Source organism: Melanotaenia boesemani, chromosome 12 (genome assembly GCF_017639745.1).
Source record: "Melanotaenia boesemani isolate fMelBoe1 chromosome 12, fMelBoe1.pri, whole genome shotgun sequence".
In the NCBI taxonomy this organism is placed as follows: domain Eukaryota; kingdom Metazoa; phylum Chordata; class Actinopteri; order Atheriniformes; family Melanotaeniidae; genus Melanotaenia; species Melanotaenia boesemani.
Window position 1 is genome coordinate 20,482,892 of NC_055693.1, and position 24,073 is coordinate 20,506,964.

Genomic DNA, 24,073 nt, shown 5'->3' on the forward strand with positions numbered 1-24,073 from the left:
GCCCTCAGCGCTGCAGAGATGTTGATGTTTTTAAAAAGAGGCTCCAGACCAACTTTTTAGCTTAGCTTTTAACTGAATCTTTATTGTTGTTATTTATTTGTGCTTTCATTTATTTATGTATTTATTTTTCATTTATTTAGTTATTTTATCAGTTAATTTGTGTTTTAGTCTCTTTAAATTTTTTTCCATTCCAGTACATTATTTTTATGTATCTTTTAAACTTCTGCTTTTGTCTGTTATTGTTTTTAGGTTTATTTGATTTTTGTTTTAAATTTTCAATGTTTTTAACTCCAGTGTTTTTCTCATGGGGATCCACCACACTGGGCAGTCCTGCTGCTTTTGCGGCGTTTCCCCTGTCTGGATGGCTGGAGGTCCTGCACTGCAACCCACCTCTCACCACCTCGATCAGCAGTTAATTAAGGCCTCAAAAAAGGCCAAAAGCCAGTCCAACAAGACACTCAGATCTTGAGAAATTATTATTATTGTGAAATTCCCTTGTTCTTTTGTCTTAGTGTCACTTCGTTTGTGTAGTTGAGTTGTTTCCTGTTTTATTTTGAAGTTTCTGTTGACACTTTCAAGAAAATATCTGTACACCTTTTTTTATTTTTTTACATTTTGTCACTCCTAAGTGCTATATTTTATGATTAAACTTGCACAAAATGAGGCCAAATGATTCTTATATCTTGCTGTTTTGGGCAAAATTTTGGATGCTTCCACCAAATCGCACCCCAAGGATTATTGAAAAGTTGGTAGTCCTGTTTTATTAGTGTTTTTATGTCTACATTTGATCAAAAGAAAAAAAAATGGAGTTCAGAGTTCTTGTTTGTATACACACGTGTGACTGTATGAAAGAAAAAATACAATCTTTTGAAATTGCTTTGTTGTACTTTTTTGTGTAAGGGTTTGTTTTATTTTATTATGCATATATTGTTTTTTATTATGTAAAGCCCTTTGTGTTGCTTTTTGTCATGAGAAGTGCTTTATAAAATTTTATTTGATTTGATACAGCAGTGATTAATAAAAACAGGTTTCAGTTATGTTTTTCAAAGGGATCATGCAGGAGGATTATTAGTACAAAAGTAGAATCGACGCAATAGGTTTGTAAAATCTTCCTTATCTTTATTAGCGATGGTGACTGTTGTGAGATGAGTGTGCATGGTCGTTAGTTTCTCTCATTTGTGTCAAGCATGTAATGAACCCATGCCATTAAGTTCCTCTCATTCAGTAGTAGCCACCCTTTGCCAAGATGTAAGAGCAAGAATAAGAGATGCATAATGATATACGGTTTTCTGGGATTTACTCTTGCTTCTATAGTGTATATTTTCTACCAAGAAACCCAGTGTTGCCTAGGAAACCGTGACGCCACCATTCAAACCGCGCAGCATGGCATGCTGGGATACCTTTCTCCATCATGGCGGAGCAGAGAGTAGGCTAACGACAACGGTTAGCATATTGAACGACTGCTTGATTTTCCGTAATTTGGTGCGGCAGCCATCTGGCGTTTTCTCCACGGGAATTGCATCCAACTAACAAAAACTGGGTAAATATATGCTACTCAACCGGCAAGTGTAATTTGTCAGCGAAATTGTTTTGTTGACATAAGTAGCAGCTAAATGATTTAGCAAACTAACCAGCCAATTGAGTAGCTACGAGCTTGACTAGCAATGATGCCGAAGCTAGTAGTGTGGCTGCAAGGCCGCATCATGCATGGAGTACATTTGGCTCTTACGGCGTAAAAGTTGCCTAAATGGTAAGCTGTAGGTGCAGCAGTTAAAATCAGCGCATCTTAGTATTGACTATTTAAACTGACTTTAGCTAGCTATCCTCACCTGCTGCCGCCTGTGAGTGAATGTTAGCCGTGGTAGTGCAGGCCTAACACTGATCAGCGTTATCTAACGTGTTTACGATCAGACTGTGTGGTTAACTTCTCCGTTGATTCTTTTATCGGTGTGGTTTTGTTAACGTGCACAGGTCTCAAATTTGGTGTAAATTTACAGTAGTCCATGTTGTATTGGCCAGAGGAAATGTAGTCGGCTTCTAGCATTTGAAGTTAAATATAATGTTGGGAATCGTACCTCGCGGGGCTTAGCTTTAGCATTAATGGACGAAGTAATGCCTGTTGGCTATATTTTCCCTTTTGTACATGTGTTCCATATTTTGGATAGTTTTAAAATATAGATAACTAGAGGAGAAGTGTGGCGCGTTTCCGTGCACTAAACATGCACACGAGAATTGGACATGGACATTGTTGCTTTGTTTTAAATGTGTTCGACAGCAGGGTTTCTCGCGTTTTCTATATTCATTTGGGTTATGAAAGCGCTTTACTGTTGTCTCGGATGACTGCTTTGAGTCAAGTGCAAAGTGTGGGAAAATAAAGTTACCTTCCGTTTTAAAAAAAAAATGAGCTAGAAATATTTAATTTTATTATCATTAACATTGTTTCCAATATAATATAGATTATCATATATTTTTTTAAGAAAATCCCAGTGTTCATATTGTAAAAAGCTTCAGTACTAAGTTGACCTAAGTACTAATTGTTACTAATGCATGAAATGTTTGTGCATTAATATTTATGTTTACTGATGCCCTGTAGACTGTGCTGGGGAATCTTATGTTTGGTTTATAAAATGCTATCTTTTTTCCTTCCTGCCCTTGACCACTATAAGACTTGCTTATATTTAGTTATGTTAGAAAATTTTAATGCGTGTTTACAAATAATCCTGCACTGTTTAAATAGATAGATTTTCTGTCCATTGAAATTTCTAATATATGTGATTTGTTTTAAAGACACACACCACTGTTCACTAAACGCCTTTCTTGTAACTTTATAAACCTATGCCATGAAAACTACAAAGTATCATCATCCTGGTGGTAACCAACATTTTTAAGGCATATATAAGGATGGCTGTGGTTTAGGTGATTAAATGGTTGATCTCAAGCCCCTTTGTATGTGAACATGTCCTTGGTCACATTTATGATTCCCCAGTTACTTCCACTGGCAGAAAGATACCTAGCATTGTTGTTCTGCCACCGTTGTTTGGTGAGGGACAGTCTCTGAATGGCAAAATGAGAGATGCGTTGTGAAGTGCTTTTCAGAACCATATCACAACTTCAATGACATTCATTATCTTTATTTTTCTCTCTAGCGCTGATTTAGGAAAAAACAAATCAGTAACTTCAAGAGGACCTTTTGCAAAATTGTGGCACCATCATAATGGAAAGTGCAGTGGGCATTCCTTCTGGTGAGTGATGGATAAGATATCAATAATCTACTTGTTCAATTTATACAAATAGTTTACACTTTTTTTTTTATTTTTACTGTTGCTTCCTACAAAGTTCCTAGTCTACTCCTTTAACTCATGTCTGTATCATACAGATACAATATTTAAAACGCATTATTGTTAACATAAATTGCTTTTGGTGAATGACCAGATCTACTCTCACACAGATGTCAGTTTGTCTCTCCTTGCATTTAATACATTTTTGTTATTGAAGGAAAAATTTGTGAGTTGAAGAAAAGATTCATTGCAATCCATTGGTCTCCCTTAACAGGCAAATATTTGCTAAAAATACATTAAGTTATATGAACACAAATCACTGTAAACTGGACAAATGTGGACCATATAATTTGCTTTAATTAAATTATAATTGGACTACAACAAATTAGGTTAAATTGGACTGTAGGTCTGGGTATCAAAACTAATTTCCTGTATCGGTTAGATTCACAACAGCCTATTTTGATTCAATTTTAATTAAATACGATACGTTTCGATTTAACATTGATACATTTACAGCTAATTGTTTAACACCATATATTGGTCTTGAATTTTAAAGACATTCTCAGATAAGTTCTATTTTATAAAACACAATTTCTGTGAAAATCAAAATCAGGTATTTGGGAGTAATCAGATTACTGTAATAATCTGATTTGGCGCATCTACATGCATTTCTGAAACACCATAACAGTAGAGTGTTTCCCCAGATTCAGAGCTAGAGATGTTGTGGTTAAAAAACAACACCACTCTGGACAGAAAAAGAAGTTAAACCTTTTAAATGACCAGATGAAAGCGTTTCATTCAGTCGAGTTGCTCCAAATATTCTTAAAGTTCAGATCTCAGATAACATGTTGGTGTGAATAAAACCTACAAAGAATACTGGATCCATTTTAAGCCGTAAAACGACTAAGAAATCCCTACAATGACGTAAATTCAGCTTGTTCAGCTGTGTGTTTCCGTGACGACCATTGGAGCAAAAGAAATACTCCAGCTGCTCCTCACTGGAGCGAGAGTGCTTCCATCTTCACCTCCTTAAAAGAATTTAAAAACTTTCATTTTTTTTGTCCAATTTCAGCTGGTTGACATGTTTTCCGACGCGTGCACTGCCTGCTGACAGATATAGGATCACCTGTCTGTGCATGCACATGTCTGTGTGTGTGTGCTCAATGCCGTGGACACACAGAGCAGGTGCAGCTATGACATGCTGTCATGTAAATAGATAGCATCGGACTGTTTACTTTTTGATAAAAGGACAAAGTGTAAACCTGTTCTAGGGGAAGTGTGACTTCAAATGATCATTTTAGATCTATTTCAAAGTACGTAGGTGCGTGGTGGCATCACTTCCTGTTGTTGTATATGGCGGCGCCTGCACTATTGTTAGCTGCTAATGTGAGAGCCTGCAATAGCATTAGCTGCTATTGTGAGCGGAAATATGCTGCAAAACACTTCACAGTTTAATATAATCCACATTGGTGAATGAGATCATCTCAATCTGACATCTCAGCTAGAGAGGCTGATTTTGGACTGAGACAACACAGGAAACAAGTTGTGTGTATATATGCTAAAAACTCTCAGAATCTATGTAAGTCACATAATAAGGTCACGTCATCAGAAAAGAGGACCTCCAAAAAATTGACCTCGAAGTTTTATGAATCGATATTGGATTTATTTGAATAGATTTAAATAGATTTTTTTTCCTACCCAGCCGTATTGGACTGTGTCTTTAAAAGTGCTTTGAGCACCCATGAATTAATGCTTCACAAATAAAGCTGAGCTGAACTAAGTTAGTGTGGACCCCAAATTAACCTCCGTTAAAAATGATTATTTAGACAATATGTGGCACAGATGTTACTCTGCTTTGCCGTCTGAATGAGTGGACCACCCTGACCTAGTAGCTTGTGCATCTTCAGTGCTCATCGCTGACAATTTGCTCTTCATTTTACTATGTACTTGCTTAAGACTTAAATTAGCTAAAACTGCTGTTTTACCTCTACAGGGGAGGATGAAGCACATGAGAAAGATGACATGAATGCCAAGGAAGGGATTGAGCCACCCCATAAGAAAAACAAGAAGCACAGAAAACACAAGAGCAAGAAGAAGAAGAGGAGGAGGAAAGGCGAGAAGGAGAGCAGCTCAGAATCTGGTGCTGAGTCAGATGTGGAGCCCCCGCCTCCACCGAGACCTGTTAGGACCACCAGAGCCAGGTCAGAAGAACTAAATATTTAATCATTCTATCAAAATGCTAAATAAAATGCTAAACTTGAAATAAATAAACAATATCTAACTTTCCTAATCCAACGTTTACATTTTTTTGTATTGTAATGAATTAAGTCAGCCAGTAATTGATCAGACACCAGTTGTTATTAGCACAAAATTATCTGTGGAATGTTATTGTGTAGCATTTAACTTTTGGTTTATTTGAAGGTTCTTATATTAATTTATTTTAGGGTGGGAATCTAGTAAAAAAAAATCTTATTAATTAATTAGAGGCTTTGTAATTAATTAATCTCTGTTAATGGAATTTTAATCAATAACAATAGTTGCCCCAAAAGCAAAATTTTTTTAATTTAAACGGATTTTAGTAGACGACTGAACCAAATAATAGACACTGAAACCAATATAGTAAAGTCAATGTCTAGTAATGTCTGGAAAAATGCATTGAAATGCATTTCATGTCAAACAGTAGAAAAAGAAACCGAGAATATCCCTGGCCAAAACTGAACAGACCCAGATTTAAATAGCCATATTAAGTGCATTAACTAACAGTTCTGGTTATTATCTAGTAATCTAAGAGTCTAAAACATGTTACAGTACTTTCAACTTTTTAAATGTTTTTGTCCACACTTTTCATTAGTAGACATTAATATCCGACGGTACACCAGGGCGGGATCAGCCAGTGGCAATTTTGCGTGCTTCGTTTTCAGTTTGGTCATGGAGCAGAGGTCTTGCTTTTGGATGGGGGAGGGGCCTGCGGCTCCTTGAGATTGGTAAACTATAGGTGCTTTCATGTCAGTCTCCAAAAGTTGCCAATAACACCAGGAAAAAATTTGTTGCTAGTCGCTTTAAACAGAGTTGCACAAATTATAGCATCAAAGTCGCTAAAGTTGCGATTTCTTCGTTAGCTGAGCACTGATGTGTGCATCAGTGTAATCGTTATACCAGGAAATCAATCAGTTATACTGTCTAGTATAAACCAGCGTTATCTTGGAGTATTATTCTCATTTAAATTTTATTTGAATTTTTAATTAATAAAATGGGACTTATTTTAATGCCACATAAAATTAGTATTTTTTAAGCTCTAAGCTGTTCCCAATAAACAAGAACAGACTGCTGCATTTTAAGAGATATGATGCACATGTTGTCAAATGATAAATAAGCAGGTATTAATCCAGAACCTTTTCGTCTCTTAATTCTCATGACGAAGTTTTCTTAAAAGTAGCACATTAGTAAAGAAATATTATTATTATTATTATATAACATGTATGAAATCCACCATGTGATCAGTGATTGTATTGGCCGATCCTATTTCTAGTTATCTAAAAATCCTGATAGGAACACCTTTTAAAATTAATTGTTTGATCTCATATTTATAAAGCTGTTCCGAGATTGAGAATGTTAATTATAATTGCAAAATGCAGGATATACAGAGACATTGAAATTTCCATTACTGCCTTGGAAGATCTGAGAAAACTAACTTGATATTGTCTTTTGCTCCCCAATTCTTTTCATTATGTAAACAAAATATGAAACACATTTCTGATATACTTTCCCTTCTTTTCAGTGCCAGACTGGCGGCAGCTGCAGAACATGCTGGGATTAAAGAGGAGGGCAAAAAGGATTCAATTACAGGTATAGAGAAGTCAGACACGACCAAAATTAAATTATTCTTTAACAGTAAATGACAAATGACCATGTTTCTATTTATTTATTTGACCATGACTACTACTTTCAGATCGTGCTGATATGGAAGGAGAAACGAAATCCAAAAAACATAAAAAACAGGCTGCTAAAAAGAAGAAAAAGAAGAGAAAGAAAGATGAAAAGCAGGGGAAGAAGTCCCCATCATCTGAAAGCAGCTCAGCTTCAGGTTCTGAGTCTGAAGGTGAAGGAAGTAAAGTACCTGGTGATAGTAAATTTTCTTCAGCTGCTGCAACTGATGTTCAGGAACCGGTATCCAGAGTGGTTTCTAAAGGCAAACGAGGGGAGGACAAAGAAGCTCCTGTCATCATGCAGACACCTGAATTGCCAGGAGTAAAGATGGAGGAGATGACTGACATGGATGTGACTTTAACTGGAGGGGAAGATGGTGGTCCCAATGAATCAGAAAAGCAAATAAGATCACCTTCTGCAGGCCAGGATGAGATGGTGCAGACAGAAGTGGTTAAGATTAAGACAGAAGGCAGTCATGGAAACGGTATGATCAGCCATGCCCAGGAATTACCTGATATCATCCCAAAACAGGATGGTACTACCCCAAGAGATGATCCAGGCCTAAAAGATCAGACCAATTCAGTCCAAGAGGTAAAGGTAAAGAAGAATGACTCATCCAGGTCTCCTTCCCCTTCTAGGGGCTTAGAGATAAAGAGATCAGAATCAGGCCCAAGTCGGTCTCCATCACCTAACCTCAGCAAGCTGCAGTCTGACAGTCAAACAACAGAATTAGTGAAAGAGCAGTCTAGATCCCATTCCAAGTCACCCACAAAGGGAAGACTATCTTCAGCTCCTCTAAAAAGTCGTCAGATGTCCCGTTCTAAATCCCGCTCTCTGTCTCCTAAATCCAAGAGAAAATTACACTCTCCATCACGCAAATCTCCTAAGAGAGCTGGCCATCGGTCCAGATCTACCTCGCTCTCTGTCAGCCCCAAGAAGAAGGTGTCAAAGTCTCCAAGGAAGTCCAGGTCTCCTAAACGACGGAGAAGTTCTTTATCTGTTTCTCCAAAGCGACGCAGGAGTTCTCCCTCTCCTAAAAGAAGAGTGTCACGATCTCCTAAGCGTGGTGGTCGCAGGTCTCCTTCTTTGTCTCGATCTCCAAGGAGACGACGAAAGTCAGAGTCACGTTCCCGTGGAGGTACAAGGCGATCAAAGACACGCTCACCTAGGCGAGGTGGTGGAGGTGGTAGACGGTCTCTGTCCCGTTCTGTGACCAGACCCCGAAGGTCTCACTCTAGATCTCGACGTCCTATTGGCCGCTCCAGATCACGGTCACTGGGAAGGCGTGCTGGAGGCCGGCGCTCCAGGAGCCGATCCTTGTCAAGGCGTCGGAGATCACCGAGATCCCGGCGCTCACGATCTCGGTCACTGCGCAGGAGCAGGCGTACTCGGTCGCGCTCCATTGTAGTACTGAAGCGCAACCGCCGCTCCAGATCCAGAAGTCTCCGCAAACGCACCAAATCCAAAACCCCACCATCCCGGAGGCGCTCTAAATCCCGGTCACCAGTGAGAAGGCGTTCTCGTTCCCCAGGAAGAAGAAATCGTTCTCCACCAAGATCTGGAAAAAGGTCCAAGTCCCGCTCATTGTCTCGAAGGCACCGGTCACCACAGGCAGGCAAGAAGAGGTCCAAATCTCCCAGGAGGAGTAGAAGGTCAAAGTCTAAATCTGGCTCTGCAGAGTTGAACAGATCTAAGTCTAGATCCAGGTCTGAATCAAGTAATGGAAGGTCTGAAAGCTCATCCTCGGCCAGGTCTGTGTCTTCCACTCCAGTTAAAGAGAAGAAATCTTCCCCACCTACAGTAGAGAAGACATTTAGTGTTAAAGCAGCGGAAGAAAATGGAGGACTTTCAGTTGCTGCAGGTAAAATGTTCTTTTCACTGTTAAGCAAATTAAAATAACTCCTCAAAGATAACTTCTCAGTACATTTATTGTTCTTGCGCACAACTCATTGGATAAACTGAATGCTTTCTTTTCCCAAAATATTCATATTTTCATACATGTTCTGTCTTTCTCGCTCTCGCTCTCTTTTTTTTTATATGCATAGACCTTGCAGGTGATTTGAAACCAGTGCCCCCTCCACCTGACCCTAACTCCCAAGGTGGAAGTTCCTCTGAAAAGTTGCAGGAGCAGCCCATTCAGTGGAAAAGCTTGAATGCTCCAAGGTCCAGATCTGCTTCTCAAGAAAAAGGCACTGGCCAAGTGGGTTCATCAGAAGGGTCAGATGAAGATGAGCCTTCTCCAGTTAAAACGCCATCTGAAAGCCAGAGAAGCTCCTCAGGTTCTGCATCTCCGGAACCACCGAAGAAGCAGCTATCCAAGTCACGCTCGCCTACAGATCGCAGGAAACTCTCTCCTTCCAAGTCTAAATCCAGAAGAAAGTTGTCCAGGTATGTGGTGGTGTGTATATAAATTTGAGTCAAGCTTCTAAAAGAGTATCATTATATAAAAATTTGAAAGGTATTAGGTGGCAAATGCCTCATAAAATGGAAAACCAATGCTCACCTCATGCTGCATTAGTAGATATAACAAGAAAAATGAAAAATTGGCACCCCTACTGTTTAGACCCTTTGCTAAACTGCTTGAGAGCAAACTGCTGTTAATCAGTTCTGTCATTTGCTTTTCCTAAGGTCCAAGTCTCCAGTGAGGAAAAGAGAATCTGTCTCTCCATCAGAAAGAAAGAAGCGACAGTCCAAATCTCCTGCCCGACGGCGGAAGTCCCGCTCACGCTCTGCTACACGCCGTAAACGTTCAAGTTCCAAGTCACGAACCAGAAACCGACGATCCAAATCCCGCTCTCCAACCCGCAAGAGAAGATCTCGTTCCCCAAATGCTCGAGGAAGGAGGAGGTCCAAGTCCACTGACAGGAATAAGCGTTCTAAGAGCCGTTCCACAGGCCGGAGAAAAAGGTCCAGGTCAGGAGACAGAAGCAGGCGGTCTCGATCTCGTTCCTCAGATCGTAGACGCAGGTCAAGGTCACGAGGTCGGGGGAGGCGGCCAGTATTTCGCAGTCGTTCGTTTGACAGACGAGACAGATGGAAGAGGGAGCCTAGCCACTCTCCAGTTCTTATTCTACGCAAACAGCGGCGCTCAGGGTCCCGAACACGACGCAGCACTAGCAAGACGCCACCACGGCTCACTGATCTGGGTAAAACATTTACATTGTAACCAAAGACAAATGCTTGTAGTACACTTATAATTTAACTTAGATTTTCTTTCAATTTCTTATTACTGCTCTGCTATTGTTCTTATTTAATTCTCAATCTACCAAAAACTTTGTGTTGCCCTTTCCTTTCTCCCTTTCATCTTTCCTTTCCACAGATAAGGACCAGTTACTTGAGATAGCAAAAGCTAATGCTGCCGCCATGTGCGCTAAGGCGGGGGTTCCCATTCCCGAGAACCTTCGGCCAAAAGCCATCCTCCAGCTTCCTCTGCCAACGCCATCTCCTGCACCCCTCTCCTTACCTTTACCATTACCTCTTCCGATGGGCATGGGGATGCCCAACATGTCAAATATGCCCAACATGGGTCCAATGGGATTACCCAGTATTCCGGGAATGCCCGCTATGTCAAATATGACCATGAGCGCAGCTGTGGCAAGTATGACTGCAGCCACTATGACGGCTGCCTTGACCAACATGGGTGCCCTGGCGGCCATGCCTCCCCTTGCCCCTCTTCCTACAATTACTAACAAGCCTCCCCCGTGCCTTGCCCCTCCAACACCATCTCTTAACCTGGACCACATTGAGGAAGCGAAGAGGAAGGTCACTCAGCAGGCTAACATACATACCATCAAGGAGCTGACTGAGGTAAATGTGTGTTTCTTGTTGAATTTGAATGTATAGTAAACAGCCTAAAAATTATTTTTGATCACATTTGATGTGAATTCTAGTCTTTTATTGTTTCTTGCTGAAAACTTCATCCTGAAGATGAGGAGAGAATCTAATTGCCTGAATACTTTGGATGTGGATAGTCTTTGTGTGTGTAGTACCTTTGATAAAGTATCTGATTGTTTTTTTTCCTCTGTTATATAGAAATGTAAGATGATTGCAAATAGCAAGGAGGAGATGGCTATTGCTAAACCACATGTCTCAGATGATGAAAGCTAAAACCGCCAAGTCTTTGAGGTAAAATCTGCTCTTTTTATTTTCCGTTCTTAGTGTTTTAGACCTTTTTGAATCGGACATTAGTGCTTTCTTTTTCAGCAGCAAAAGTTTACGTAAGGATTCACTTCTAAGTTTGTTTAATAAATAAGTGAATGAACTTCATTTGGTCACACTATGAATGAAATATTTTAAAAGCTCTGTTTTTTTTTTTAAACAGATTATGATTTAAAGTGTGCTAACAAATTAAATTCCACAGCAGTGTTTCATGTAGAAATTGTGTCTGATTGAATAATTGCTGGTGCAAAATTTGACATCCACCTTTTCTCCACACAGCCACTTCCCTCAAAGGAAAATGTAGGATTCTTATCAGGAGGACTTACTTTCCCACAGTTCCCTCTGTTGGAAGACTTCAGAGTGGAGGCGCACCCTAGTTGTCGCAGTTGCAGCATAGGAGCACCGGCAGCGGCCACTGCCCCACTCTGCTCCCCAGTTTGTTTCCGTTTCTGTGTGAGAGCGAAAGACTTGCAGACTTTGACTTGTGATACCACTGAGAAAACTGAGCACACTGAAGTGTGCTCAGGTGTATGACTGTACAGTGAGTGTGTGTGTGTGTGTGTGTGTAATGACTTTTACCACCATCCCCTCAGTGCTGCTGTTTGCATCAGCAGACACTGTAAAGACGGAAGAGGAAACAAACCAAACTAACTAGTGACGCAAGTGTTTTTGTATTAAGTTCTAAGTTTCTCTAAATTTATTTTACCTTTATTCATTCATTGTGTTAAGTAAAGACTGATTCCTTGTTCTTCTGTACTCCCCTTGGTTACTCGTAGTCCCTGGTGTTATGAACAAATAAAGCAGAGGAAGATAAAGATGGTCAATCCTCAGATGCGAGATGATTGCTCAAATTAGGATCAACTGCAGAATAGGAGCGAATGAAGAGAAGTGGGATGCAAGATCTGATTATTTGGAAGGAACAGGACATATGCTGCAAGAAAGTATCGAAAACACAAGTCATTTAGTTAGCACTACCCTGGGTGTGAGTCGATTGCCTTTACTGTTACAGCACCAAGCTGATCATTAACTCTGATCTGGACGTCTATTTGGCCTCTGTTAGGATTTGTCTGTTTTTGGAACATTTTTTCTCTGGATTTAAATCGAGAATTCACTTCTAAGTTTTACCACCAGGAGAATGAAAGAAAGTCTTGTGTAGTTTTCATTTAATTTCTGATGCACAGGAAGAGTACTTTTTAATATTTTCAGGAAAAGCAAAGCTTATATTTTAAAAGGAGAACATTTCTGAGTAATTCGGAATTGATGCCGAGTGCTGATGGACGTGTCCGATGTCCTGGATGCTGAGATCCTGCAACTGCACAGCTCCATCTAAGACACATGAACCACCAAGCTCAAGTTTAATATAATTCTTTTTAGATTTTTGGAGCTGAAGAAAAAGAAATACGCATGAACATTTCCTTAAGAATACTGTAAATGAAGTAATTATTACGTCTTTAGCAAAACATTTCTCTTTCACTATGTGAGATAAATGTAGTTTTGGAATACAGAATCTAGCTTTTGGGTTATTCGCATTTTTAAAACCCAGATTTCTGCTTATCTTTTATTTTAGACACCACACCTGGAGAGGGATGATTTGTACTGTATCATCTGGAAAGTCGAAAGTTAAAGATATCTTGAAGTATGTCATTTGTGTGTATTAGACAATCAGGGTCTTTGAAGATGCATTTTGTGGAAGACAGAGCAGTAGGCACATGAACTGGACACGTTTTGCAGCATATAGGCGAGAATGTCAAGTAAAATGTGTAAACATAAAACATCAACAGTCCTGTTTAATCCACAAACACATGTAATATCTGCTCTTCCTGGAAATGCTTGTGCCCTGGCCTGCATTTTGTCTGTACTGTGTAAAAGCATTTGTCCCATTGGATAAGTGGAGAACAAAGACAAACTTGGTGCTTTTTGAGGAAACTAAGGGACTTTTTTTTTTTTTTAAGATGTTGCCAGGATTCACAATTAATTTCATCAAAAGATGGACAAAAGTGAATCCATCCCACTCTCTCAAGCCCAGGGTTGTTAAACTGTAGAAGATGATCTTTGAAGGCTTCAGCAAACTGTAATTTTACTTGCTCCATACAACTGTTAGAACTATTGAGCTTGTTCCCCAGGGTTAAGCTTTAGCTCTTTTATTGACAGAAAAACAAGAAAATACATTTTAGGAATATTTTTCCCCTCTCTTTCAACATGACATTGTTGCTTGCTTTGTACATAAATGTGTTGGTGATTATTAAAAACCTCAATCTCTAAGCTGTTATTGTTCTGTGTTGTTACTGTAGCCAGTTTTATTAGAGCCTGTTTAAGTCTGAGATTAGGATTGTGAAATTTTATTTAAATTAGTTAAAAAAAAAAAAAGTGTATGTGAAGATAGGACTAGCAATTTGAGAGTATTCACATCCAGATTTAATGAGAGGTATTAAAATAAAGCCCCTTAATATAAAACACTTATTTTAAGCGCTCACTATATAGATAATTTGAGCACAACCCTTCACCTGTAATAATACAGCTGTAAACACTAAATAGTGTATGATCAATTAAAGGTACTTGGTTTAAGGGTCATAATGGATGTTGAATATCTTTACTGCTGAAAGGTTTTAAAATGAGCCAACAAAAGGTATTTAGGTTCAGGATTCTCCTTTCAAAGTGTGATGAGGGGATTTTAAAGGGGCATCTGAGTACTCAACATGTTAATGATTTTTATTTCATTTTATTTTTAACTGCACATGTGTGGTAAATTGTTTTATGTTCTGATTAACTTTTAAAATAAGTAATAATAATGAACAATGACCTGTCAGATGTGGAGCCTAGGGATAATAAGTATTAAATCAGCATATTTTTATTTTCTTTTTTTAAAGCTAAGTGTTCAGCAGATTACTCTTATCAAATATGTTATTTTTCTAAAAGAGAACAATCATTTCTGATAGTTACGCCAAGTAAAATATTATTTTAAAACATGTTTAAAATGCTTTGTCTCTGAAATTCTTTCCCAGAATTATACATTTTAGCTGGTAGCAGCTACCATGCTGGTAACCAGCGTTACCTCAGAACAAAAGCAAACTATAATGTGCTCATGAGATGAATGTTAAATGAGACTTTGCACAGCAGTGAATGACCAGTTTCAGATATAGGGTAGAAAACCTTTAGAAGCGGTCAGGCTTCATCTCTGTTGTGCTGTATTTAGCAGATACAAAAGACAATGAGGCTGTTTAAATGGGTGCATGTTATGAGCGATGTCCCAGATTTTCAACATACAGAAAATATTTGTGATTGAAATCAGCTGCAGTTATAAAAGCCTCCTACAAGTGGTGCCCTTTCTCTTTGTTTCTTTAAATTGCTGTGTGCTGGTAGAGACCTCCATTAAGAAATGTAACATAATTGAAGTAAAATTTACAGTTTTAAACCCTTGTAACCCACAAGAAGAACCTTAAAATCCTCCAATGCAAAGCTGTAAAGATGCAGTAACTGTATTGAGTTAAGGAGGTTAGAGGACACATTCAGTACTCTGATTTATGCACTAGTCTGTTTTATACACATGCTTAGTGAAAACAAACCAGACATGATGTGAGGTGAGGATATTTGGTTTTTGGTTTATTTGATAAAAAAAAAAAACATTTAGTAGATTTTATCATTTTACTCTTATGTTGTATTTGGTCTACTTTTAATTTTTTTAATAGTGATTTACAAATTTAAGCTAATTCAGCTGGTAAAGCTTCACTGACAGATCTTTTTCTAGAAGGTAAACTCAAATATTTTCCTAACTTTTAATTTAAAACCTTTTTTGTAATTTTAAAGAATTATAATATGCTGCAGAAAAGAAGCCTTGAAGAGAATCTTCTTGGCCATCCTCAGTGTTATCAGTATCTTTTAGATAACCAGTTGTGACAGCAGCCAACAACTAATTTATAGCCAACATAACTAAATGGAAAACAAAAACAAAAAAAACAAAACAAGCACCACAGAAAATTTTTGATGTGAACATGTTTATTAACTGCAGTTTAACAAAAAGGGAGCTTGTTGAACTACAAACTATTTCTAGAGCAAATTAAAACACTGTCTGAAAGCAAAGCAATTTACTGTTGTTTTTTCCCCTTTCTGCTTTTTTCTGACTTTTCCTCAACTCAGGATTTTATTCCAGCTTTCCCCTGGGTGACTTATAATATAACTAAATACCACCCTGTTGGGATGCTGTGTAAAATGTAAAGCATTGCAAAGTTAAAGTTATTGCAAGTCATTTAAACCACAAAAACGTGGAAAATCTTTCAAATTGAGAAACTGTTATTTAAAAATTTATGTTCATTTTAAATATGCAACCATCAAATTGCTCAAACAAAATGCTGGCTGTATTGCTCAAATAAAGAGAGGAAAATGCTTAGATTAGGGGGAAACAGTTTAGAGACACGATTGAGTATGAAATGAGCATCCAAAAGGGGGAAAAAAAGTAGTTCAGATACGCTTCCAGTTTGGATCTTACACTTGCATTATGTAAAACTTTGCATTCCTGACTGGTGTTCCTGACAATAACATTTATTCTTGAGCCATCTCTGCCCAGCGCAGTCCATAGGCTGAGAAACCACACATCAGCATTTTGCCTCTGGGATGTCGTGCGAGACATTACAGTTTTGTTTTATGCACTGTGTCACATGCTAGCAAGAGGATATTAACACACAGTCCATTTTAAATGCGCACCGTGGCTAATTCAGCAAATAAATGCAAGAATACGTTATTGGAGGAATTGATTAAAAAAAGCTAGAAAGCGACAGAGAGAGTGCTAAGACAAGAGTTAACATCTTTTACTGTCTGGATACCAAATTAGCCGTCATAGGGGGTGTAATGCTGAGAAAATCTGCCAAAGTTCCATAGTATGTCTTTAGTTAGTGCATAATCACTATATAACTGCTACCATGTACCCATGAGGTTAGGCCTATAGCAGCATAACTCAATGAATAGCTATAGGTCAACCAAGCCAGCCTTAACTATAAACTTAATCAAAAAGGAAAGTTTTAAGCACATTTTTTAAGGTAGAGAGGGTGTCTGCTTCCTGAACCCAACCTGGGCCTGAGCCCACAGAGGGGCCTGATAATTAAAGACTCTAACTCCTATTCTACTTTAACTCTAGGAAACCTGCAGTATGAAAAAAGTGCTCTGCTGGGAAAATAAGGAACTGTGACATCTTTAACATACATTGGAGCTTAGTCATTAAGAGCTTTTTCTGCGAATAGAAGAATTTTAAACTATTCTGGATTTAACAAAGAACCATGAAGGGAAGCTATAATTATAATTATATATATATATATATATATATATATATATATATATATATATATATATACACGACTGTATAGGCAACAGCCCAAAAGGCATCATTAAGGAGCTATTTACACATTTGCAATTTATGTTTTATAGCAACATAAAGTGCATCAAAAATATCTCTTTTAGAAAGGCTTTGCTGATTTCATCAAGATGATGCCAAACTATTTTGCTCTGTAGTAAAAGAGAAGTGTTGTCTGTGCATGAGGGAAGGCTGAAGTAAAATATATATCTGCAATGAGGAAAAGAAACACCTTCTCTTACTTTTTGTAAAAGCCATAAGAACACAGTTCTTGGGCTTTTCTTGGTCCCCTTACTCCCTACATTTCTGCAGTCTAAACTAAAAGAGAATAAAAACAACAACAACAAATACCTTACTTACTTAGAAATGCAAAGCCAGTATTTTAATTTCACCTTTAGTTGCCAATGTTGTTTTCTCAATTACAAAGTCAGGACCAGGGTTAGTAATCTCAGTTCACTGCAATCTCCCAAAGAACAACTCTGTTTAAATATTCTGGGCCAATTATACTCATTTAATTTGCAGACTGTAATTACATTAATCAGTCAGTGTCTGCATGTGCGCTTGTTTACACACACAGCGGTCACGTCTGCATGGATATGTATGGAGGCTGCATTCTGAGCAGCTTGTGAGTCATTGGATTTTTCAGATCAATGGCTGCCGATCAATAGACGGCCGAGTGCTTTGCAACGACTGCCCTGACCAAACATTCCACCCATTTTGTCAGCAGCCAGGAAAGGAGGTCACATATACAGATTTCCATGCACAACTCCCTTTCCTTTCCATTTTCAAAATACTCTTTGCTATCATAACATTGCTGCACAGTCCCCTCATACACACATGCGGGCACACATGCACACAGGATAAGCCGATGAGTTCAGCCCATGGTGGAGTCCTGGATCAGAGTGGGAGTTGTTTCAACACAATGTGATGCAGACTAACGAAGACAGCAGGGACAGCCAAGACAAAAAGGAGAAAAGAGGATTTGAGAGAAAGGAGAGGCTGAATGAGATAAAGACTGATGAAAGTGAAGAGAGAAAAGAGGAAAAATCTGAGAACAAAAGAGAATAGAAAATGCCCAATTTTACTAAGAAGGATTGAAGCAAAGTAAAAACACAGGACCAAGTGAGCTGCTTCTGTAGCTGTGAGGGTCCATGGACTGGTTAGAGAAGTAAAAAAAAAGGTTGTGACTTTGGCTGAACTTGTCGGCTCATTGTACTGTCAAAACTGTGCACTGCGCACAGCTCAGCTCAAGTGTGTGTGCTGTTGTCCACAACAAGACAGAATCACATCTGTACAAAATTGTACAAAAACTGCAGTCTTCTGCAACAATAAGACACAAACATGTTCGCATACATGTTGCATGCACGCGTGAATATTTCATGAAGGCACTGCGAAGGCGCAACCATAGTTCTTGATTTATGGATGAGTGAATTTAACACAGTTTAAATATTCATGTGAACTGGCAAGAAACAGTGCAATCTCAAACTATCATTTTCATGCATATCATGCAACATTTGGGTCAAAGTGAGAATTTCAATATGTTTAAATCAGCATATTTGGTAAGAATATTCAAATGTTAGGAAAGTGTCTGAAGGCATCTTACAATTTACAGCTGATTTTCATTTGGCAAGTCAGCAGCTGCAATTATGGGAGACAAAATTGGAAAAGCAGCTAATTTAAATAGAATTATGTTATTGCACACCACAGTGTGGATCTGGTTTGTTGCATATTTCAGTTAAATCTTTCTTTCCATATTCATGCTTGAAAGTGTTTGAATTGTTTTAGTAATCTTAATGTGACGGAAGATGTCAGAACAAAACAAGACTTCTTAAGAAAATGCACTAAAACAAGGCAGTAGCAGCAGACCTTCTGTGTGCCAACAAGTTTAGAAGATCTTTGAATGCCCTGAAGCTATTATACCTGTTTTTTAATTAATGTTGTATTTAATAACAGAGTATTTTAAATGAAGCCTCCAGTGGAAGAGACATTGGCTACTGAAGATGATTTAATAAAGCTTGTGTACACGTGTGTAACTTCGTGTGTGTTTATAAAAGTCAAGCATGGGCTGTTTTCTTCTGTTAAACAAAAAACAGCAGGGTTAGGTTCATATACGTGTGCAATGACCCTCTTTGTTTCTCTCTTTCTCTCTTGTGTGCGATGGCTGCGGGAATGTGTGTGTATGTGTTAGTTCCAGTCCGTTGCTTGAGAGTTTGTGCAGAGATGGTGCTGTGTACATCTGTGTTGTTTGTCACAGAAATGGAGGGAGACCCGTGATGACGTCCAAAGAGTTTAAGGTAGCTCAAGGTTAAAATTAGCATGTTTTTGTGCGTATCTTAGCTGCAGGGGGGAAAAGTTTCTCTTGCATCTATGCTAATTAACTTGGCTTGTGTCCGAACATCAAAGCCTGAGTGGGTGCATATTAACACTTAATCATGATGGAGAGTAAAATTTGGGGTTCTTCGAGGTAATGCTTCAAATTTAATAATCTTTTACAGGAAATTTGAAATGAGTGGCTTAAATGCATTTGAAAGTCATCTTAACCATCATCCTTTGTTAAGACAGTTACATGTGTATGTGTGTGTGTGTGTGTCAAAGGTTTCAGTCCAGTGCTCGCTTCTAAACACTCACCCAACTGTAAAAAAATGTGTGTATTATAGAGTCATGGACGTTCCAGTCTGTTGCTCGTGTTAGGGCTCACAGTGTGAATAACAAGTCTGTGTCACAGACACAAAACCATGTAAGGTCATGACACAAGTGAAAGCACAGTGATGCAGTTGTGTGTGCTGTCACTTGCACTGAAACAAGACCTCGCTCATTGTTCTTGCTGATGTGCACAAAAAAAAGCATTACTGTTTGTGAACATCCGCGTGGCTCTGGAGAGGGAACCTTTACAGCAGCAAATACATGAAACCCATCTGTAGTTGTCATTTAGTGTTTCAGCTTTACCCGCAAGTGATTCCTTCCTACAAAAGACAATGTTTCTTCTTCCTACAGATTGAATCTTCTGTAATAAAATACTTGACAGAGTGAGAGTAGACTACTCGTGAACATCCTGCCCACCTGCAACACGGTGATCAAATATTGAAATTTGCAACTGGCTAATCAAATATTTATACCAGCTCCAGGGCGGTGAAGCACTCATATTAGTTGAGTGGTTTGCCAAGAGATCCGAAGTTTCTTCCCCCTAAATTAAATCCAGTCCTCAATAGTAAGCTGAATTCTTTTGGTATACTCTTTAACTTCCCTTGCAGTGATAACAGTATCTTCCTTTTGTTGCATGGATGATATAGTGTTTTCTTTTTTATTACATCAAAAGATTGAATTTCCAGATTTCAAGCTTTCACTTAAAATTTGTATCACAACTGGATTGATCAGGGTAATTCTCCCGGATCGTCAAAGAAATAATCTGGATTCTTTTTTAAAGCCCTGGCTTTATAAAATCACATTTGGAAAACGTATGAGGACAGATGAAATGACAAAAGGAATAAGATGAACTTGAACCCTACTAATAAGCCCATAGTGGCTTCACAAACTTAATAGCTCTAATATTTTAGAGCATATTCCACATATGTATGTCCTATTTGCTTATATACTAACTTTTTCTACCTTATTGTTTCTTAGAATTTACATCTTATCCTCTGTTTCCCAGTTATATTCTGTTTTATATGAAATGTAAATGAGTTTAAAAGCAGTTCAGTAAATTGTTCTATACAGTCTAGAAAACATCCTATTGACAGATGAGAAATCAAAACTGTGGAAAAACACCTCAGAATTGCAGCAAAAGTTTGACTCAGTCACTGAATCAGAATTTCCAATTTTCTATCTATGATTTACAACATATTAATAGATGTTTGAAAATGTAATGAGGCTGAAAAGTCAAGGTTGCTTGAGCAGAATTAAAAATAAACAGCTTAAGCCTTGTGAGTGGTAGACATATAGCAGATCTGATTTACATATTCATTGAGCCAGTCAGTTTAAGTGAGGTAATGAGGTAATTATTAGGTTTTAATTAAACCCCTTTAAGGTGCACTGGGAATATTTTAACAAAACAAAACAAAACAAAAATAAAATACAACAAAACATGAAACATATATTTTTGATAGGCAATGTTTGGCTAAATGATAGTTTTTAAAATAAATGTCTTGACCCTATTACTGATATTGCTGATTTAAAAAATTGTGCTGCATAATGTTTTTAAAAGTCATTGTACTGTTTTACTTCCTTTTCACTCACAATTCCTCACGTTTGTAATGCACATTTACCTGCCAATGGTTAGGTGTTATTGTACATGGCTAAGTCTGTATGTTGCTATAGGGTTACTGTTTATTTTTATATTCATGTGTAATTCTCATGATAGATGTGCAAAAAACAAAACAAAACAAAAAAACAAAAACAAAAAAACAACAGCCTAGTAGATATGTTACCATCTCACAGTTTAAAACCATCAACTGCGGTACAAGGCAAGGCAAGGCAAGGCAGTTTATTTGTATAGCACATTTCATGTACAGGACAATTCAAAGTGCTTTACATAAAACAAAGATATTACAGATATTTAGAATAGTAAAAGGCATCAACACATAATCAACACATAATCACAATAAAATAATAAATTACATTAAAATGATTAAAAGCAAGATAAGTTAAAAAAAAAAAAAAAAAGTTACCGTGCAGATTTCATGCATAGGCACATGAAAAAAGAAATGTTTTTAACCTGGATTTAAAAATGTCTACATTTGGGGAAAGTTTAATCTCCACTGGCAGTTTGTTCCATTTGTTTGCAGCATAACAGCTAAATGCTGCTTCTCCATGTTTAGTCTGGACTCTGGCCTGGACTAGTTGACCAGAGTCTTTGGACCTAAGAGCTCTGCTAGGTTTATATTCTCTGAACATATCACAGATGTATTCTGGGCCTAAACCATTCTGGGATTTGTAAACAAGCAGAAGGGTTTTAAAATCTATTCTGTGACTGACTGGAAGCCAGTGTAAAGATTTCAAAACTGGTGTGATGTGTTCAGATCTCTTAGTCCTGGTTAAAACTCTAGCAGCAGCGTTCTGGATGAGCTGCAGATGTTTAATGCTCTTTTTAGGAAGTCCTGTTAAAAGACCATTACAGTAATCCAGTCTACTGGAGATGAATGCATGGATGAGTTTCTCTTGGTCTTTCTGGGAAACTAAACTTTTAATTCTGTTGATGTTTCTGAGCTGGTAAAAAGCTGTCTTAGTGACAGCTTTGATGTGGCTGCTGAAAGTCAAATCTGAGTCTATCAACACTCCCAGGTTACGAACTTGCACTTGAACAAGCACACAGCAACACACAGAAAAATTTACATGGGGTACCAAACAATGTTCCCTCTAAGCTGCTGTGGTAGAAAACAAACACTGGAGAGTTTAAAGCTTAGAGTCTGGCAAATGTTTATTACTTGATCAAGGAGAGAGAACAGCACAACACAAAATCCAAGCTGTCATTCTGACCCCTCTAATTAGTTGTCTGCTAACAATAGAGTATTTATGCAGGTCTTCACATTCACAATATCCCTCCCTCAACCCCTGCTCAGTTGAAGTATTACACATTAATCAAGTCTTATGACTCCATGTGGTCTTCAGTAGTTTTCCATGACCATAGGCTGGGGAAAGGACGCAGCCACCTTCAACCTTTAGAGACAAGCACAATCTCAAACAAGTAGATTTTTCCACTAATATCACAGGGTTAACCATCACCTAGTAAGTAACAGATAAACAGGCTAAAAGATCTTGCAAACATTCACATGATAAACACAATTTTCCAGTACAGCTGCGTGCTTGTGCAGTAGCACAATGCTCCCACGTTCTCAGACACAGCAAATTTATGTGGTGCATAACATAAAATCCAACCTGAACTGTTAATAAAATGAACACATAACAGTTTATTCTGTACTATTTTGCAATGCAAAACATTGAGTGACAGGTGACAGCAAGCGGTAACTAAAACAATGACTGACACTGAAGCTGCCAATCTATGTCTTCAACAGAGCTTCATGCATACGTGCCACTGTTTTGCCAGTTGTGTCTAAGGTAAATGCTGCTAACTCTTTGTTATGGCAAAACAAACGGGCAGTGGCACATCCACCCACCAAGCCAAGGTAAAAAAGAAATGTGATTCTTTCAAGATGGAATGGCTCTTGGAATATGTGCAAACAGAAGAACAAGAGGTGAAACTGCTCTGAAAAACCTGTTGTGAAGCCAACGTAGCAAGCATGTTTTCAGAGGGAAAAGTGTGGACTGAACACAAGTTGGACTACCTCTACGTCACATTCAGCAGAAAAGTCATTTGAATGCTGTTGGAATTGTACAAAGACACAACATGGGAATAGGGATTAAAAGCCAGAGAGAAAAAGAAAGAACTGTCACAAAAAAAGTTCTCATCGACAATATTTATAATCACCATCAAAATGAATGCATCAGTGCTGTTGATCAATTCCACAATCACATGGCAAACTATGAGTATACCAGAAAGCTGGTGAAGCAAAAATTAGGCCTTTGAATTTGTAAAGTCCATCAATGAGATGCAGAATGAGATGATGTGTAATGTTAAAAATGCACCCTGGGATACCTGATATTAGATGAGAGCACAAACATAACAGTGCACAAAATGCTAGTCCTATATTTTAAACATATGGAGAAAAACGACATCAACTACAAAACTGTGTTTGTGGAATCATCCAGATGAAAGCATTCACTGCCCATGATATTGTGCAAGCAATCACTCAGTTTTACTGCAAGCATGGACTGGACTTGAGAGAATGGTGATGCTGACCTCCAATGGCACCTCAGTAATGCTTGGAAAGCACAACAGAGTTGCAGCTTTATTAAAGTGGCAAATACCACACCTAACGGAACAACATTGTGCTGCCCATAGAGACGACTTGGGAAGTGATGATGCCCGGAAAGATGTGTCTTTGATGTGAGATGTGGAAACTCATCTCAGAACTGTATATTCCACTTTCTCTCGGTCCACAGTGAAGAGGGGCAAAATGGAAGACATAGCAAAGATTGACAATATGGAGAAACTGGCATTCAGGCCTCTGAGCAAAGTGCAATGGCTGTTGCGGTACCAAGCTGTGAATGCTGCTCTGAGGAACTACACTGTGCTTGAAGAGTACTGCAAGAGCGAATCCAGTAAAAACAGAGATCCAGTGGCAAATTACTGCTACAAAAAGTCTCTGTCTTTCTTTTCAAAAACACAACCGGACTGTGATGGAAGGACACTTATTTGCACGAGCAAAGTTTGAGAAGTTGCGTTCCCAAAACCTGAAGGGTGAGAAGGATATTCAGTGGAGTGACTGTGTCAAAGAGGTGATGAGGACCTCATCTGCTTGATGCAGAAATACCA

At 38.3% G+C, this 24,073-nt stretch overlaps 1 protein-coding gene across 1 annotated transcript; it reads left to right on the plus strand.

The window, feature by feature from the left end:
- Positions 1–1,389: 1,389 nt before the first annotated feature.
- si:dkey-67c22.2 (uncharacterized protein LOC792544 homolog) lies at positions 1,390–13,625 on the plus strand. The gene is made up of 10 exons (XM_042001506.1): positions 1,390–1,540; positions 3,147–3,242; positions 5,272–5,479; positions 7,057–7,124; positions 7,228–9,066; positions 9,251–9,593; positions 9,834–10,351; positions 10,525–11,012; positions 11,238–11,330; positions 11,643–13,625. The coding sequence occupies exons 2-9, from the start codon at positions 3,215–3,217 to the stop codon at positions 11,310–11,312; spliced, it is 3,567 nt and encodes a 1,188-aa protein (XP_041857440.1). The 5' UTR covers positions 1,390–1,540; positions 3,147–3,214; the 3' UTR covers positions 11,313–11,330; positions 11,643–13,625.
- Positions 13,626–24,073: the final 10,448 nt, after the last annotated feature.